The sequence below is a fragment of the Mercenaria mercenaria genome, chromosome 5 (genome assembly GCF_021730395.1).
Source record: "Mercenaria mercenaria strain notata chromosome 5, MADL_Memer_1, whole genome shotgun sequence".
NCBI lineage: Eukaryota > Metazoa > Mollusca > Bivalvia > Venerida > Veneridae > Mercenaria > Mercenaria mercenaria.
In genome coordinates this window covers 72752620-72771984 of record NC_069365.1, presented here as the reverse complement: position 1 = coordinate 72771984, position 19365 = coordinate 72752620, and the positions used below count along the sequence as shown (strand labels likewise).

The 19365-nt window shown below is 34.0% G+C and overlaps 1 protein-coding gene across 2 annotated transcripts in view; it reads left to right on the top strand.

Moving 5' to 3' along the window:
• Nucleotides 1–1106: 1106 nt before the first annotated feature.
• Nucleotides 1107–19365, top strand: part of LOC123559132 (uncharacterized) — a 30131-nt gene continuing 11872 nt past the window's right edge. The window contains exons 1-4 of one of the 2 annotated variants that reach the window (XM_053543931.1): nt 1107–1261; nt 17321–17656; nt 18391–18479; nt 18786–18985. In XM_053543931.1, coding sequence (XP_053399906.1) covers nt 17337–17656; nt 18391–18479; nt 18786–18985 — 609 coding nt within the window. In that variant the 5' untranslated portion in view covers nt 1107–1261; nt 17321–17336. Of the gene's footprint in view, nt 1262–17320; nt 17657–18390; nt 18986–19365 lie in introns of both variants that reach the window. The other variant, XM_053543930.1, reaches the window with a different exon arrangement.

Here is a 19365-nt window from a genome sequence, read left to right as displayed (position 1 = left end):
GCAAAGAAAATAAGGAAAATAGCTCTACAGAGCAAAAAAACAGAGGACTATTTGTATCCGCCATTATGCGACTACCATTTTTTTTCGCGCCATTTTTCTATTTAGTGTCTGTATGCCAAAACCAGGTTAACTTCAACCTATATATTTGGCGTACCTTGGTCAGAAATCAGCTTTTTATTCTTTGTTTACAATTTTAAAAAAATGTCTCCCGGAAATTCATATTGCGCAAAAAGTTAGCATGAAATCGAGGTCATTGACGTAAAACTTTTAAAACGTATGGTTTGGTGGCCTACAGTTGGTATACACACTCACATTCTGTACCGTACTATGGGCATATACCGTATAGAATTTGCGTTTTCTTTAGTTAGAAATGAAAATATTATTCCTTTGCCAAAATAGTTGTGTGCAACTTTGATAAGTATAGGTCACTTTTCAACAGACTGGAGTGGGAGGGGGAGGGGCACGCCCCACCTCCCCCGTTTTCTGCCCAAGATCCAGGCTTGAATTGTGTGTCTTACATATATTTCTACTTATAGTCTGGGTGTTGAAATTTTTACATGACATGTACATTTAACAAAATGCAAAATGAGTTTGAACTGTCAAAATTACAAAATACATGTTCCAAAACGATGTTCGTCGCTTGATCTGCCTATTTAGGTATGATAGCCACACGACTAACACAAAGTTAGTGAAAATAAACTTGATAGAAGTTTGATATTTTCTACAAAACTGAACATGGATAGTAAAATTAGGTGTGATATAAAACAGAATTTGTTGTTCCAGATAACTTCTCTTGAAAGCCGCCTACTTAGTGTAAACAATTGGTTAATAAGGCGTTAAACCATAAATCCAAAAAATAAAGAAATCATTGGGAGGAGGTATCAAAGTACTTTACTTGAACATTAAGTGTGGTGGATTGTCAATTTACAAAGGTAATCATAGACTTCTTATAAATATCAAGTTCGTTTTTAACGATTGCCAGTCAACCAGTTATTGCATTCTCAATAATTTTACAATTACACATTGTTGCATTAATAGCTTTACAATTACACATTGTTGCATTATGACAATCGCATTATGATGAGAAACAAGACAATGCATTGTTTATAGTTCTTTCTCCCAATTCGGTGCTTATCTTTTACATTTAGTGATTTTGTTATTTTTCAGTGTAGACATTCAGGGTTACTTTCTATTATTTGTAATTTACCCTTTATATAAATGAAAATTTCTGAATTTTGAGGATTTAATGTGGAAATGCAAGGTATGATTTTTTCTAATTGATTTGGAAGTGTCCTTAGTAATTTAGACCTGGATATTGTATTTACATTTTAATGTTTTTAGCTGTTGAAGTGAAATCTTGAACACTAACGTTCCGAATATGTTATGTTCAAAAGACATCAAATATTTGTCAAAATATAAAATATATAGAGGATATTTGTTTGTTTCAGTGAAATTTCAATTTTATTTCACAAGTGAGCATCAAAAACTGATATTTTCACGAGTGGCGTAGCCACGAGTGAAAATGACATTTTTTTGGTGCTCACGAGTGAAATAAAATTGATATTTCACTGAAACAAACAACTTTTCCTTTTATTTCATGTGTAAAACTTTATTTTTGTTGCGTTATTTATAAAAATGTCGAAAATCGCGGGAAAGATCAACAGAAAGCATAACACAAATGACGTCATTTTAACGACGTCATCGTCATTATGGTCCCCGGTATTCATAACGCCCGATATACAATTTGCCTTTAGTTGCGACGGAGGACCGGAACAAGGGCAAAAACAGTGAAAATAAAAATGATAATCTACTGTTTCAAAACTGTGGATTATCACTTTTATTACACTGAGAAAACTCTATAATTCACAGGAAAACATAAAATAAAATTTTGGGTAACCTTTTTCATATGTGATTGTCTCCTTTGTTCATCTGGTGTATTGTAAAAACATTTTTTGTCATACGGTATCTTATATTAGTTTTCATGTGTTTAGGATGACATGAGAGGAAACTGATATTGCTTAAAATCTGTTAGTATGTGAAAATATCAGTTTTGACATGAGTGTGACCTTTCATAACTAAAACATCTAAAAGCGGTAATCATGTGCTGCTGTATTACATTGTGAATCAAATATCTTGGTTTAAGCTATTTTACAACGAATGACATTTCAAAAATATGTGACCATATAATAAAACAGTCATTCAGATTCCATTTCCAAAAGTGAATAATCATACGTAGTTTGTTAAGGTATTGGACCACTAATAGTAATGTTTAAAAAATATTTGTTAGGTATATTCTTAAAGCTGACTGTGTTTTGCATTGTGTTGCAAATTTTAAACAACTGTTACCTCGCCGTTTTTTTCTTGTTTTTTTTTTTTTATATAAATTTTGTATGATTTATGGTATTTCCTCAAGCTGAAGTAGAGACAAATTGCAAAGTGATGACCACTGTCCAAAACGTTTGCAAAGAATTCATTATTCCATTAATTTTAACAAAAGAAACACTAAAGAATTGGTAAACAATAATAAAACACAAAATAAAACTGTTAATATCATTATTTTTCTAGAGTGCGTCAAGTAAACGGATTTAATGAGACAGAATTCTAACTCCAACATTGAAAAATTAAGCCTTCGAATCCTGAGGAACTGTTTTAAATTTGGATCTTGGGGCAGAAGTAAAACCTACCTTGAAATTAAAAACTTACTAGGAGAAAAGGAAAATAAGGAAAATAAATTGGTCCCAGTGGGGCTTGAACCTATGCCCCCTGAAAAATGTCAGTCAAAGTAAGTTTATTGTAGGAATTGAATACTCTTCAAAAAAGAGATACTCTATTACGGATCTCATACCTTAAATCATGTCCGTATATGTTAAATATGTGTGTAAAAAGTTGTTCTTCAAGATGATCTAGACAAAAGTTACAAATGCTATGTTGGCATATTTCTGAGAACCACATATCCACTTATTTATCTCGAAATTTTTCGTAAAAATGTCACTCATTCAGTTATTATCTGGCAAGTGACAAAACTGCTTGTAAGCCACTTAAGTATCTTAACAGGACAAAACTGCCTGTTAGTGCCCACTATGGTGGCATATTTTCTGCCAACCACATATACACTTATTTATGTAGACAGTTTTCTCTAAAAAGTCACATATCCAGTTATTATCTGGCAAGTGGCAAAATTCGTGTTATCCAGATAATTATGTTAACAGGACAAAACTGCCTGTAAGTGCCCACTTCTGCCATCCACATATTCACATAAATAAGTGGTTATTGTGAAGGTTTTCTTGATATCCAGTTAATATTCGTACCTAAATTGCGATTAACGGTATACGGAATGAATGAGTGTATGTAATTTCATTCATTCCGTAATGATAGGGAACGATTTACATTACCCGGGAATAGTCCCCTCTACGGAATGAATATGTTATATCCACCTCGATCCGTGACCACCACCCCTAAGAGTGTTTTAAACTCATAGATATTGAATTATGACATTCAGAAAGGTTTCTAATTCAACGTATTTTTACCCCCCTTTATTGTTTTTGTTCATTCCGTACATTACGGGATATTGCCAATCATAACTGACTAAGTGACAAAAAATCAAGATAACTACAGTAAACCTCACTTATAAGGAACTCGGATATAAGGATATAAGGAACACTTGGTTATAATGAACAGTTTTCAATTCCCCGATCTAATTCCTTCTTTATTCAATGTGAAAATCCTCGGTTATAGGGAACTCGGTTATAAGGAACACTCGGTTATAAGGAACACTTTTTCCAGTCCCAAAGTACGAAAATCAATGGAAAACCCCTCGGTTATAGCGAACAGACATAAAGAATAAAAATTATTGAAAATCGGAAATAAACAGGAGAATCGCTGATGACGTCAGAATAATGTCGGCACTTTCACGCGCTTTCATGCACTTGAAAAAACACAAATGATTTCATTCTATGATTCAAGGATACCATAAAAATAAAATATATAATATCAACATTAACATTTACCAAATACTACACGATAGTAGACTTGGGATTATAATATTGGTCATTGTTAGTCTAATGTCGTCACGATCGTCCATGGAAATATCCTAAATAAATATGCTAATTACGCGTGATTTACAATGGCAAGCAGTCCAGTTTACCATATTTCCGATTGAAAAATTATAGCAGGTGCTAAAGTAGACAATAGCAAAACTATAGGTATAATTTACACTTTAATCTGTATGTATGGCGCCGTTGTTGAACATTTATTTTATATTAGTATTGATGCCTATTCACATAACATGCAATCGAGCAAGGTAATGGGCGTAACTGCAACATATCTTTTAGTCTCTAAAAGGAAGATGGAAATAACCAAAAAAAACAACAACACAAATTACGGTCATTCTTACCGACGTACATTTGGCTTAGTTTAGGTTTAATGCCGTGTTTCGACACTATTTCAGTCACATACATGCAGGCAGTTTACCTTCCCATCTCTCCAGAAAAGGACCGGTACTAGACTCGCATTTTTCTCACATAAAGATTTATGTTCGGCCCAGAGTGTGAACACATAGCCCTTTTCAAACGTCAGTCAAATAGTGTTCGCTATACAAATTGTGTTCGTTATACAAACCTTGGTTACAAGGAACTAGTTCGCTATACGGATATAAGGAACCTCGGTTATAAGGAACATTTTTAGAGGTCCCAAGCTGTTCCTTATAAGTGAGGTTTACTGTACATTTGTAGTTAACGTAAGTGAATATGTGGATGGCAGTAATGGGCACCAACAGGCAGCTTTTTCCTGTTAAGATACCTATGTGGATAACACGTTGTTTTGCCACTTGTCAGATAATAACTGAATAAGTGACAATTTTTACGAAAACAAAATCGAGATAAATTAGTGGATATGTGGTTGGCAGAAATATGCCACCATAGCCCACTACTGCAATCCACATATTTACTTACGTTAACTAGGTATCTTGATTTTTGTCAGTTAGTCAGTTATGATTTACACTCATTCATTCCGTATAGAGGACGAAAAGTCTAACCTTTATTCTCCAATTTGGGTACGAATATTAACTGGACAATTAACAAGAAAACTTTCACAAAAACCATTTATTTATGTAAATATGTTGATGGCAGATTTTTACAATGCAGAAGCAATTTTAACATATACTAATGTGGTAGCCTCTCCAAATATCAATGCACTTTGCTGACTTTGAAATCTATGTAAATTGTACATTTATACATATTTTGTCCACAGTCGTACGACAGACTAGCATAGTATATCATCTAACTGTGGAAATACAGTTTGGTATAAATAGGTTAGATAAAAGTCGCCATACCAAACGCCAAAACATTGAACATTTCAATTATTTCTGCTATCAAATACAACATTACATCTTCAATTTAGAGCTGTAATTGAACAATTTAATTTAGGAACAAGATGTTTTGGTAATACCGCAATGTTCTGCGATTATGAGGGTATGTTCTATGGCATCGAGATACTAATACATCTAACAAAGCCTTTTACACAACAATTATATTTTGCTTAAACGTTACCTAATGTTGGCAGACTTCTAAACAATATGCCATAAAACAAATTTAAGCAAACATATATTTTTTTTTTATTATACGACCTAACCCGTAAGTTTTTAAAGTCACAAAATATACAACAGTAATACATTTTAGAATTTTAATACAAAAACAAATCATAAAACGTGCAATAACACCATTGTTTTGACAATCTAAAAAGAAGTGCAATGTTAAGAGCATAGCTTTGAGAAAAGTAAGTATCTACAACTCGAATTTACATAATAAAATAATGTATCTCTAGCAGGTAAAAACACCCCAAAAACTGAAATTCAGTAAGGATATCGTTTCAAATATACGCAAAGGTTTAGATTTATTTATAAGTCAAAAAGTATATTTGGATGAGTTATCCTCCCCACACCTTTCTGAATATTTACCTTATCGGGGTCAACTTGCATTAGTTCATGTCAACACATTATCTCCCATGCCACTTTTTAAAATGCAGTTCTAAATACATGTACAATAAAAGGCGAGTTAGATATTTAAATAAATGTAAGTTTTTTTATTGATTCGTTATGTTGTGGCCGCTTCTAAATGGATTGAGGCATTGATGTGAATAAAAGTGTATAAGATTGAATATTTCAATTAGCTGTAATTTTGACATTTTATTAACAATATACTTTTTCTATATGAGTAAAAACTGTAGTAATTCGAAAGATAATTGAAAAAGTCTAAGTATTACGCTAGAAGATTTGGTAAGTGCATGTTGTCATACAGTTTACAGCTGTATGTGACATCGCGATTCAAATAAAATATTTCTGAAATATCCCTACAAGTATTCTTTAAGGGAATATTTTTCTTTACAGTTTTATCTTCCTTTTCTTGATTTTTTTAACAATTAGAATGGGTCTGCTTTTCTTAATATTTTATCTGCGAAATAGTCGTGGAATTAACCACTCTACATTGTTCTTCATTATGTTATATCAACTAACATAGCGCTGCAAAAGTATAGGTAGTATTTTATTCGAATTAAGATCTACGTATGTAACTATGTATTGATTATTACGTAAATACGAGCTTTGGTTCGTATCCAAAAGAAAGAAATATACAACATTTAGAATGTGGAAAAAATTAGGCATTTCTCCCGTATGATTGGACAAGTTTGAAATGACCCGAAAAGGCATTTATAGTCGGAAGAATTCTAAATCGATATAATCTAATTATAAACACATGCTTCCTCTTTTTTATGACACTATTTTATTGAAATTTTGTCTTTGTTTGAAAACAGAATGTGAAGTTTACGATTTGTGATACGTCGTTTTATATAATTTATCCCTTATCATACAAATTATTCACAAAGTAACCTTTCTTTAACATTTTTTAAAATAATGTAACTTTGAGAAGCTCTACATAGCCCAATTGTTTTGTCACCAGATTATTAGAAATTTAGAAAAGGGCAATAAAGTTTTATACGTTGCTGAACATGATCAAATTATTTTTACGAATTCAAATGTCCTAATGATGACGTCATAAAACAGCTGCCCATGCTTTCATGGTTGACTGATTCGAGTGTTCCATATCCAGAAATTATCATCTGGTATTGTTCTTTAAGAAATGTATTATCTTAAGTCTCTACTAAAGTTTGCAAGGTTCGGCCATATTTTAGGATTTACAATGCCGGGCTATTATGTTGTGAAGTCCCTATAAACATTTTAGCTTGATAATTTCAATTAGTCCGAGCTATTTTACTCACCCTGGCATCTGTGTCACACCTTAAAGTTTTGCATGCAAGTACGTATAGCTATCATTTAAATGCATATAGCTTTTCCTTTTTCTATGTCAATTACCAACCTCACTGGGTCAAGTCCCATAACTCTGATATGTATTTTGGTTAAAGTTTTGCATGCAAGTTACTATCTCCAAAACTAATGCAGATAGTGAATTGAAACTTCACATGTGTCTTCGGGGTTATAAAACTAGGTGATAGCACCAAGTCCCATATCTCTGACATGCATTTTGGCCAAATTATACCCCCTAATCCTAGTTAAAGTTTTGCGTATAAGTACATATACCTTTTATTTAAACGAATATAGCTTTGAAAACTTACTACCTTCTTTTTCTACGTCAATAACCAACCACACAAGATCACGTCCTATAACTCTGACATGTATTTTGGGCAAATTATGCCCCCTTTGGATATCCTGGTTAAAGTTTGCATGCAAGTAACTATCTCAAAAAACTAATGCAAATATTGTATTTAAACTTTACACTTTTCCTCGGCAATACAAAACCAGGTCATAACATCAAGTCACATAACTCTGACATGTATTTTGTAAACTGTTGCCCCATTTTGAACTTAAAATTTCTGGTTAAGGGTTTGCATGCACTGTATTATCTCCAAAACTTCTGCAGATACTGAATTAAAACTCTAAAACTATTTTAACATTTAGGATAATATTCCTGCTTTTTCAAGAATTCGAATAGTCGGGCATTGACCGTATTACGGACAGCTAACTGATTTATATACAAATGTAATTAGTTGATTTAACAAGCATTGAAGTAAGGTCACCAGTTTTCTTTTTAATTTTATAAAATATGCATTTTGCAGCTTATTTCATTATCCCACTATTTAGTTGCTTATTTTGTTATAATCCTGAACATGTAAACATTAAAATCATACGCCGTCTATTCTGGCCTAAGACCACAGTTATTTTTACTATATGTTCTATATAGGCACTGGACACTATTGCAATTTTGCATGCATTCCAACCCCCACCCTCCATAAAAATACCTGAACTCAACAGAACTATTCAAGAGAAAACATTCCAGCCTATGTAAACATGGGGTGGACCGGCTCTTTTTCCACCATTTTGAACCAAATCACATGCGTATGAAGAATACCCTCTAGATGACCGCAAACAGGCAAAACAGGCCCTTTCAAAATGTCATGTTATGCATATTCTGACATTCTCATTCTGTCAGATTGAACATGCACCTACTATTTCATATCTCCTCTATTAAATTATGCCATTTATTGCAGGTCTTTCACTCAAAAATTCACCAATATTCACCATCAAACAGAGGAACTATTTTCCGCGTAATCACTTACGTATTGCCAATAACTGTGGTCTTGTAACTGCGGTCTTGTGCCTTCTGATGGTTTAAAAAGACAAATTTCTATAATGCAATTATAATACAATGTCAAACATTGATGAAAGGTTGGTTGAGAAAATCGACTTAGTTTTCGCATAATGAATATTACGTTATTTTCAATTTTCATAGAGATATTATTCTCGTACAGTTGCCAAGGTTCTAGAAAAAGGATACAATATCAATATCAAATAAATACACCAAATTATTTATTTATTTTATTTTGTTGGGTTTAACGTCGCACCGACACACTTTTAGGTCTTATGGCGACTTTCCAGCTTTGATGGTGGAGAAAGACCCCAGGTGCCTCTCCGTGTATTAGTTCATCACGAGCGGGCACCTGGGTAGAATCACCGACCTTCCGTAAGCAAGCTGGATGGCTTCCTCACATAAAGAATTCAACGCCCCGAATGAGGCTCGAACCCACATTGATGATGGGCAAGTGATTTGAAGTCAGCGACCTTAAGCACTCGGCCACGGAGGCCCCACACCAAATTAAATCCATAGAGTAATGCACAAGTGTGACACCTGTTGAAAACCAATTTACATTGAGATAATTATGTTCTTTCTTTATAACTTGTATATTACTTGTGATTGCATTTTTTTCAATGGCATATTAGGTAACTAAATTACATGTATCATCTTTCAGAAGACCTTAGATAACATTTTTAAAGATTACCAAATCAAGATTTTAGTTATACTTAGTTTTAAATCGTTGAGATAAATCACAGACACTTGGGGTTCGGACCTCCACACACCCCATTCTCTTACGCCCCTGGTTAAGTTTAGCCAATATATTTTAGCATTTTACCATGTATTGAGCATAGATGACGATCATAAAACGCATTTTGTAACATTTCAGCGTGTTTTTAAAAAATGCATTTTTACCATCAATGCTCTCAATACTAGAAGACATGCAACTTCTCACGAACAATGGGAACACTTGCTTGCGCTGGACCCTTGCTTTGTGTAGTGCATGTCATAAACCGGGAACCAAAATTGTTACTCTTACGGCTATGTTAAACCAGATCATCACTTCTTTATGTAAACAAACCTCGTGTAACACGTGTTGAAGCGATAATCCGGTTATAATGCAGTCGAAGCGGTATCAATTTTCACCCCCTGGTACCGGCGCTCCCAAGTACAGGTGGCACTCACACATACAGCGCTCGATAAGCAATTTTGGAGGAGCGGTGGTGTAAGTATTTCTTATTGTATCTCCGGTAATTCAAAACTTTTTGTAAAATGAAAGATATCTGAGCCCTGGTGCTTAATTGATGACTATGTTCCGTGAGTGTCACAACATTTCATCTTGAAATAAACAAAATACGGCGAGTTAAACGTGAACGTTTGACTCAAAAATGTCAAATGTAAAAAAAATCACGTAAAATACTCAGTAAATATTCCAGATGTATTCATTTTTGATACAGCTTCGTATAGTCATATCTTCCTACAATAACCAGTTCAAATTCCAAGACTTAATTTGTTATATTTAAAGAATGACTCGTGTTTAAAGAAGGTAAGTGGTTTCAAAACGGCACTCACATCGCACAGGTGTGCATTTTTTTGACAGCTAGAGAAAGGTCTTCAGAAATGTGGAGAAATCGTCAGCTCTAAGGCAACTACAACGGAAAAGAGATGAATCGGACTGGTTAGTTATGTGTGGTAGAGATTACACCACCAAGAACAGTTTGATGTTGGATTAAACAGTAGTTAATGGAACTAGTCATTACGTCTCATGTCTGCTATTAAATCGGAATGACTCACATCTATTCCTGAGAGAGCCAAACAAGAACTCATTAATTGATAAATTCCTTGAATTAATAAGATATTAAAATATGAGCGTCTTTTGTACCGAACAGACATTTTAATAAAATTCTTTGGTTGCTGATATATGCCATTCCGTCTTTCCGCTAATTTTAGGCGCCGATTTATAACGTAAATATCGACTTTTCGCTCAGCGCCCCACTAATTATCATGTTTTCAATCCACGCTCTCGCCCTTTCTTATTCCTAGTATTTTCTGTATGGAGAATTGCAGACAAAAAATTAAGATTTAATATGTAAATCGTCGGGGGGGAGTCGAGCGAAAACTGGCTGATCAGCGGACTCCGAGCAAGAAGTTGAGGTTTGAAAGGCATAACATTGGTGGGCACCCGGGCACCCAGCCGCTTTACATCTTGAATCTCACTCAACGCCAGCACCCCCTTCCCCCACCCCCCCATAATCGTGTTTTCGCTCTGCGTCGCCACATGTTATCTAATTTTTGCTCGCTAACCACTCCGCGTTTAACTTTTTTTAATTCTCGTGTTTTCGCTCGACGGGGTCGCGTGGCGAATTGATGAAATTGTATAAATCATCCACCGTAAAAACCTTCTATTTTTCTGTTATGAGTGTTTACTGAATCTTAAATCTAATGAAACAAGTAAAATATTTTCGTTCAACATTTATTATACATTCAATGTAAGCGTATGGTAAGTTGTTAAAATTAAAGAAAAGAATAGAAAACGTGTCAGTCCGTTATAAATGAGTTTTACTAACTCTAATTAACTATAATTAAACATTTATTCCACACCCCAACGAAAAAAGTATCGACCTGGCTCTATATATATATCATACGGATGCTCACTGCATTATACTGGTATTCAAAAACGTTGAGATTGACCTGAAATACTGTTTAGTAACGGCGTTTAACCAAACGCATACGCACGCACAAACGCACGCAAGCACACACATATCTTCTTGCAAACCTTACCGTCCACTGATCCCACTGAGTCATATGAATGTTTTGAAGCACGTTTTTCATTTTTCAACGAAATCCTAGGACATATCAAATTTTAGCATTAATCAGTTTTCAAGAAGCTTTTTAATAAAAAATAATGTTAAAATATTGTCGCCGTAAGTTTTAACATAGAAAGGTCGACTTCTACAGTCAGTTTTTTAACGATATAAAGATTTATGATCATACAGGCACCACACTGAGAGTAAACAACATCTGAAGACTTTTCTCCAGCTGTACTTGTTGAGCGCCAAAAAAATTAACACCTGTGCGACGTGAGTGCCGTTTTGAAACCCCATACCATCTTTAAACACGAGTCTTTCTTTAAATATAACAAATTAAGTCTTGGAATTTGAACTGGTTATTGTAGGAAGACATGGCTATACGATACTGTATCAAAAATGAATACATTTGAAGTATTTACCGAGTATTTTACGTGTTGTTTTGACATTTGACATTTTTGAGTCAAACGTTCACGTTTAACTCGCCGTATTTTGTTTATTTCAAGATGAAATGTTGTGACTCTCACAGAACATAGTCACCAATTATTCATCAGGGCGCAGATATCTTTCATTTTAAGAAAAGTTTTGAATTACCGGAGATACAATAAGAAATACTTACACCACCGCTCCTCTAAAATCGCTTATCGAGCGCTGTATGTGTGAGTGCCATCTGTACTTGGGAGCGCCGGTACCAGGGTGTGATTTTGGTACCCGGCAATGAGATGCGCAGTTCAAAGCAGGGATCTATTCGCAAGGAAGTGTTCCATAGAATTTAGATAGATTGATTTATATTATTTATTGATTTCTCGTCGGAATACAAACGACAGTTGTCGGGACCGGTGTCATTTAACAGAATGGTAACAGATCTGACGATTGATACCAGTGATTCATTGGTAGGGGTTCATTTAAACGTTTAACTGGCTATTGTTTCCCTAGTGTTCGTGAGAAGTTGCATATCTTCTAGTATTGAGAGAATTGATGTGAAAAATGCATTTTTTAAAAACACGCTGAAATGTTACAAAATGCGTTTTATGATCGTCACCTATGCTCAATACATGGTAAAATGCTAAAATATATTGGCTAAACTTAACCAGGGGCGTAGGAGAATGGAGTGTGTGGAGGTCCGTCCCAACCCCAAGTGTCTGTGGACTTTTGTGAACCAGCCAATAGTCTTATTTACCTGATCAATGGTTAAGTACAATTTTTTTCATGCCTCTGTAGTATTGTTAGCAATACAAGAAGAACAGGTCTTGTAACCGGTCTATAAGTTAATTATAGACCTCGTTTAAACAAAGTAGCCGGTAGGTTTATGTTGAATAACACTCCTTAATTTAACAACGACCGTTTAATTCTGTTGGCGTTGTGCGTAACAAAAATGTTCTCTAACGGACAGACAGAAGGACGAACAGATAAAGCGAAATCTATATATACCTAGCTCATGGTGGTGGTATATTAAACCAGACCTTTTCACCATTATATACGCATGTTTTCCTACCGCACATAATATAGTCAAATCATATTGAGATGCCCTCCTTGAAAATTCGATCGTCCTAAGTGTTCACACTCCACTTCGTCTTAATTTGCAAATGTCTAATACGGTCATATTTATCAGAATGAATAACTTAAAAGTGTGGTTAGAAATGCTAAATGTTATCGCTGATCTCCATTTAAGGTAGAACGCGACACTTTGCGAACTTTCGAGTAGCGTCTTGAAATTTTGCATGTGTAAAGTTGACCATATTTCAGACAAGATGCAGTTTATTTTATACCAATACAGCCAACGAGTTTTTGTACACGAGACGCCAAAGTTGACCACCAAAGCCCGTTTTTGAAACTGACGTTGCCGCGTATCCTTGGCAACTGTTACGGGTACTGCAACGGCACCAGCCAATAAATTTTCTTAAATTATACATTATTCGACGGGAATTAGTATTTTCTTTATGGTGATGTAAAAATCATTGTTTTACACCGACAAATGTTTGAAAAATGGAAAGAAAATAGCCGTTTTTGACTAAAAATTGACGTTCAGTTTCGCAGCATTTTTCGGCTTTAAATCAGCATATTACAAAATCCCTGAATTAAATTTTTGAATTTTTTCAATAAACGGTGTTTAAAATGTATACCGAATCCAAATGTGAAATAAAACTGGGGGGTCACCGACTTAATTTTTTCGGTACATGTGATTTTATTTCCCCCACCCCCATGCGTAAATTTTGTACCATAATTCGACCTCTGCAGATACGTTTGAGACATCATGATTTGACGCTTATCAGCTGCACCATTTAGTGTTTTACTGGTTCTTAAAGAACTTTATACAAAACAAAAACAAACATTTTGTTCCATGGCAACACGTTTATATATAAACAATGATGAAAACGTATTAAAAAGTGAAATCTTAGTACATTTCAATATATTATATAACGTGCCACTGGTGCAAAAAAAATCCGAAGCGTTTGGTATCTTTAAATGCGTAAAGTGGACACAATTTGCTATACGTAAGGAGGAATGCGTCTAAATTCAGAAGTTATTGAGTTCCGTTCCGACATTTTGTTTAATTTAAAATCCAACATATTCCTCATATAATGCGTATTTTACATTTTTGATATTTCTGTAACTTTTTTCTCCGCAAACCTTAGACGTCCATTTTTGATGAACCGTGATTTCTCGTTCGTCGGACTGTTTTCGTAAATCGTTCTGTTCAGTCAACAAATATCTGCATTTAAAATAGTATATATTTGTGGTGATCACTTAACCTTAGACCCGATATTTACGTTAAAGTTACGTCAGAGCGACAAACATGACGTTGAGTTTTGAATAAAAAATTTACTTTAATCTTGTCTAATGTAAAACCCAAACAATATAATTTGACTAAAAAGTAATATGATGATGAAAACTTTATTTAATCGCAATGAGTACTTGTTTCTGTAAATCTTCATTTTAAGATAAACTCTACTTTTAAATCAAAATAGCCTTTAAAACTCGGTTACCGTGGGCGAAATTATTACGCTGAATTATATTACTCTACCCCTACCCCAGATAGAAATACGTAATTAAACAGGTTCTCGTATGTCTTGTGATCAATTTTTAACCTATTTTAAGAAGAATTTAGTCAACAGAGTCCTTTACAACTTTGCAAGGATTTTTTGAATTTCCTCTTAAGTTCATGATTATTCATAATTGACACACACGACATTGCAAACATTTACCAAAATAATAAGAAAAAATAAAAGCCCTAATATCGTTGGAATAAACATCACAAATTTATTTAACTATATTATAAATTTTACGCTTTGAAAATATTTCGATTGTTTTGAGAGTAGTTAGACACCCCGATTTCAAATAAAGTGCAGCCACGGGGAAACAGAATTTATATTCATTGTGCGGAGGCTGTTGCTCTGAAAAGATTAATTTATTAACAACGCTAGATAGAAACACCATCCTTTACAAAGAGGTTTTAGCTCTCCAGAGAGGTGTTTAAAGAAAGGTTATCCTTGTATTTATAGACACATAGTAGAAACATATTCCATATAAAATATTTTTCCTAATATTAGAGACCTATCAGACATAACAAGTACGTGTTCATACTCTGCTAAAAATGATAAATATTCCATAAAATAAAAAAGAAAGAAAACTGTTTGGTTTAGGTTTAGCGCTGTTTTCTGTTACGACAGGCGGTTAACCTAACCAGTGTTCCTCAACAAGTAACTTTCAACTTCACCACATAAAATCGGAGGTGGAGGACGAATGATTTCGGACAAATACCTTCTACCAAATTGTCACGCCCTACCCAGGGATCGGAAAAGCGATTCATAGAACTGAGCTAAGCGGATGGGGTAAAAGAAAGAAACACAGAAAACAGTGGTTGTGATGGAAACTCGCTGTAACTCATCAGCGGTTAAACATGTATAATTCTATGTTGTAATAATCTATATAAGCGACTCAAGAATCGTAACATTGTACATAGGACCGACGGCTCAAACTTGCTGGTCTTGGTTTCGTATTTACGAGATAATAGGATTTGTACCAGTGTATGTATATGTGTAAGATTTTATATTTTATTTATTTTTATTTTAATAAGCGTCTGAGATTTCAACATTCAGAATGTAACAATTTTCAAACAATTTAGCAGTTCACTCATCAGAATTTTATAAAGCTACGCTTATGCGTTAATGTAACTTTAGGATAGTATTCAAAGCGACACCTCTTATTGAGTCGTGCCATGGGAAAACCAACATAGTGCATTTACGACCAGCATATATGACATTGGGATGTGCGGGCGTGCGTGCGTGTGTGCTTATGGAGGAAAAGCCGGATAATATCAAGAAAAACTTTACTCTCGTGGAGGGCAAACTTAAAACTATATGAAACTGCTGTTTAACACTGATCTATGATATTTTACAATAATTATGCTTTAACTTGTTTCAAATGTGAAATCTCCGAACTATCTACACAATTGCATATGTATGAATTCTTCATTTTAGCAGTGTATTACAACGGAAAACTTGTTAATTTGGTACTTTGAATAAGAAAAAGATTTTAAAAAATCATTATTATATAGAAAATATATTAAAAGCGATTTTCAAAATGACTAAATTATGATGTCTCGAACGTATCTGCAGACGTCGAATTATGGTACAAAATTTACGCATGGGGGGCGGGGGAAATAAAATCACATGCACCGAAAAATCTAAGTCGGTGATCCCCCAGTTTTATTTGTCTGTTGGACTTGGTATATATTTTTAACACCGTTTATTGAAAAAAATCAAAAATTTAATTCAGGTATTTTGTAATATGCTGATTTAAAGCCGAAAAATGCTGCGAAACTGAACGTCAATTTTTAGTCAAAAACGGCGATTTTCTTTCCATTTTTCAAATATTTGTCGGTGTAAAACAATGATTTTTCACCATAAAGGAAATACTAATTCCCGTCGAATAATGTATAATTTAAGAAAATTTATTGGCTGGTGCCGTTGCAGTACCCGTAAAAGTTGCCAAGGATACGCGGCAACGTCAGTTTCAAAAACGGGCTTTGGTGGTCAACTTTGGCGTCTCGTGTACAAAAACTCGTTGGCTGTATTGGTATAAAATAAACTGCATCTTGTCTGAAATATGGTCAACTTTACACATGCAAAATTTCAAGACGCTACTCGAAAGTTCGCAAAGTGTCGCGTTCTACCTTAACACTCATTTTCAGGTAGTGACCAAAACAATATGACTGTCAAACATTTTAATGACAATAAGACACTTTTAAGTCTTGGCAATATTGGATATTGGACATAAATAATAACCTGTTTTATAAAGAAGTAGCTTGGAAAATGAAAAAGTTAAAAGTAATGTTTTAGGTAATGCAAAATTGGAAAAAGAGATCAAATTTGGCCGATTGATCTAACACGACGTTGCCATGGAGACTAGTAGTAAATGTTGATTTTCCAGAGAAAATATATTTTGGAATTAGAATCACGTTATTGAGAAATATTAAGAGTTTTTGTTTACATTTGCTGGTGTGCCTTTATGCGATAGTGGCAAACTAGGAGAGGAATTGGTCTTAAGACACACTAGTCCTGTTTATAACCTGTTTATAGCAAATGTTTGAGATAACACTATTATAACATTGAAGTAAATAGGTTAAACAAACTACCACAACTGCAACTGAACGTACAATTATTTAGAGAGGCTCTAGATGTATTCTAAAATACCCATTAATGAAATAAATTTAGGTTAATATGAGACAATACAAAACAAGAAAATTATGTATATATTTTCATTTCAGACGGAACATTTTTTAATTCAATACGATAACAAAAAATGGTTTCTTCAGGCAGGTAAAAAGCATCTATAAAAGTGAGAGCGACACTTACGTTCTGTCATTTTCAGATTTAACTGCATTCCAATGGCAAAAAGAAACGACGAACCTAGTAAACCGTCAGGAAGTTGCCTTAAAATTGATAAGCTTTGTACTCCGTGCAACGACAAAAGAGTACCGGCTGATCGGTTTTGCATAGAGTGTGGGGCGTTTTTGTGTATGCATTGTTCTCAGAATTTCCATGCTGCAATCCCTGCCCTTGCAAAACATGTTATACTGAAAGATGATGAAATCGATGTCTGGGGACAATTGCAGTACAAATGTGAAACTCACGACCAAATGTTTACGTTCTTCTGCAAAGGACACGACGTTCTGTGCTGTGCAGTGTGTATTCAGTTGAAACACAGGTACATGCAAACTCAGTTCTTATTGTAAACATCAATCTTCGTCCGTCAAAAATGTGCTTACAATCGCCTGTTTAGAAAGTAGCACAAAACGCATTACAAAAGCATCATACTTTGCTTGATTTTGTCATGTTACATAAGACTCAATAGTATTTTCATTCAGACACATTAGTTTGCTTTCACGCGTACTGAGGTGGATAAAAAACAGCATAAATTTACGTTTATGGTACTATTAAATCAAGCATTTACTCATTTTCAGTTAACATTTTGCATTGCTAGTTGCAATAACCCAGTTTCAAAGTTGTTTTTCTGTTATTTCAAGTTCAAATTTTAATTTATGGACGCAAAGAATATATTTTCAATTAACTAAATGAAATCCAGAATTTGTCTTTATTTTGTCTGTTCAATTTTTTTAACTAGAACAGAACATATCATTTACTTGAATCTTTCAGTAAAGATTTTATCACCTATCATTGCTGGTGGACGACTTTTCTCCAAGTATTTGGAACTAATTTTAGATACAGAAAAGAGTATCAAATTAAAGCATATGTCAGTTGTGGACAAATGTACTTCTGGAACAGTTTTCTTTAACATTCCAAGACTTTCGGAAGTTGATCTTGTGACTATTAACATTTTGGAAATCTGCTTTATTTCGTACTTCCATTTGAATAAGCAAATCAGCGGCAAAATATTTTAGAAATTATGTTCTTCGAAAATCGATAAAATTTCTTTTGCAGTTTATGCAGGCAAAAAGAATATATACAAACTGCAGCAGAGGGGATATGTAACGCCCAAGGACTAGCGCAGCTCCAGGCCGAAACCAAAGGTATTCTAGACAAAATATCAGAATGTACAAAGAAGTTTCAGTTGAAATCCAAGGCAAATTTAGAATCAAAAAACAAAGTCATGGAGAGTATCAGACAAAATCGACAAAAAATCAATGCACTTTTTGATGTTCTTGACCAAAATGCTCTGAAACAAATGGAGGCTAAATTTGATTCAAACAAGGCTTACATAAATGAATCATTGGACAAATTAAACAGTTATAGTAATAAGAGTAAACTCTTGAATCAGCAAGTAAACTCTGCATGTGAAGACAAAAATTGCCTTGTTTACATTTGTCTTAATGAAGGGAATAAGCTTGTCAAAAATATCAAGCAGAATATAAGTGGTATGGATTCTACAACCGCAAAAGATAACTTCATGTTTGCTGTAGACGAAAAGATTGAGTATTTTGTGAAAACTCGCAAAGAAACTGGCCACGTTGAAGATGACCACAGTCGTTCAAGTGATAAATGTGGAGCAAAACGACAAGTCATCCCACAGGATAAAGTATTTCATTTTTTTATATTATATTCAACTTGTTTCTCTTCTAGTGAAGCCATACATATATTTCAGTTGTTTGGCGAAATATATTGTTTCTAACAGTTAAAAAATGTCTGCCTGCCAGTGTTAGTTGTATATATGTCAAAACAATTGCTTAACATATTTAAATGACAATATAAAATGTGACTACAGATTTGTTAAAGATATATTTTTTTCCAGAGGATTAAATTTGTTCATAAAATATGTAAAATATATCGAATCGTCAGTGATTATAACTTGCAAGAATGTAGGAAAATATTAATATAATAGAACATGCCAGGACATGCTCATTGAGTTTTTGCCAGTGCTTGCGTAAAGGCTCGGATAAATAAGAGGTATATGTAATA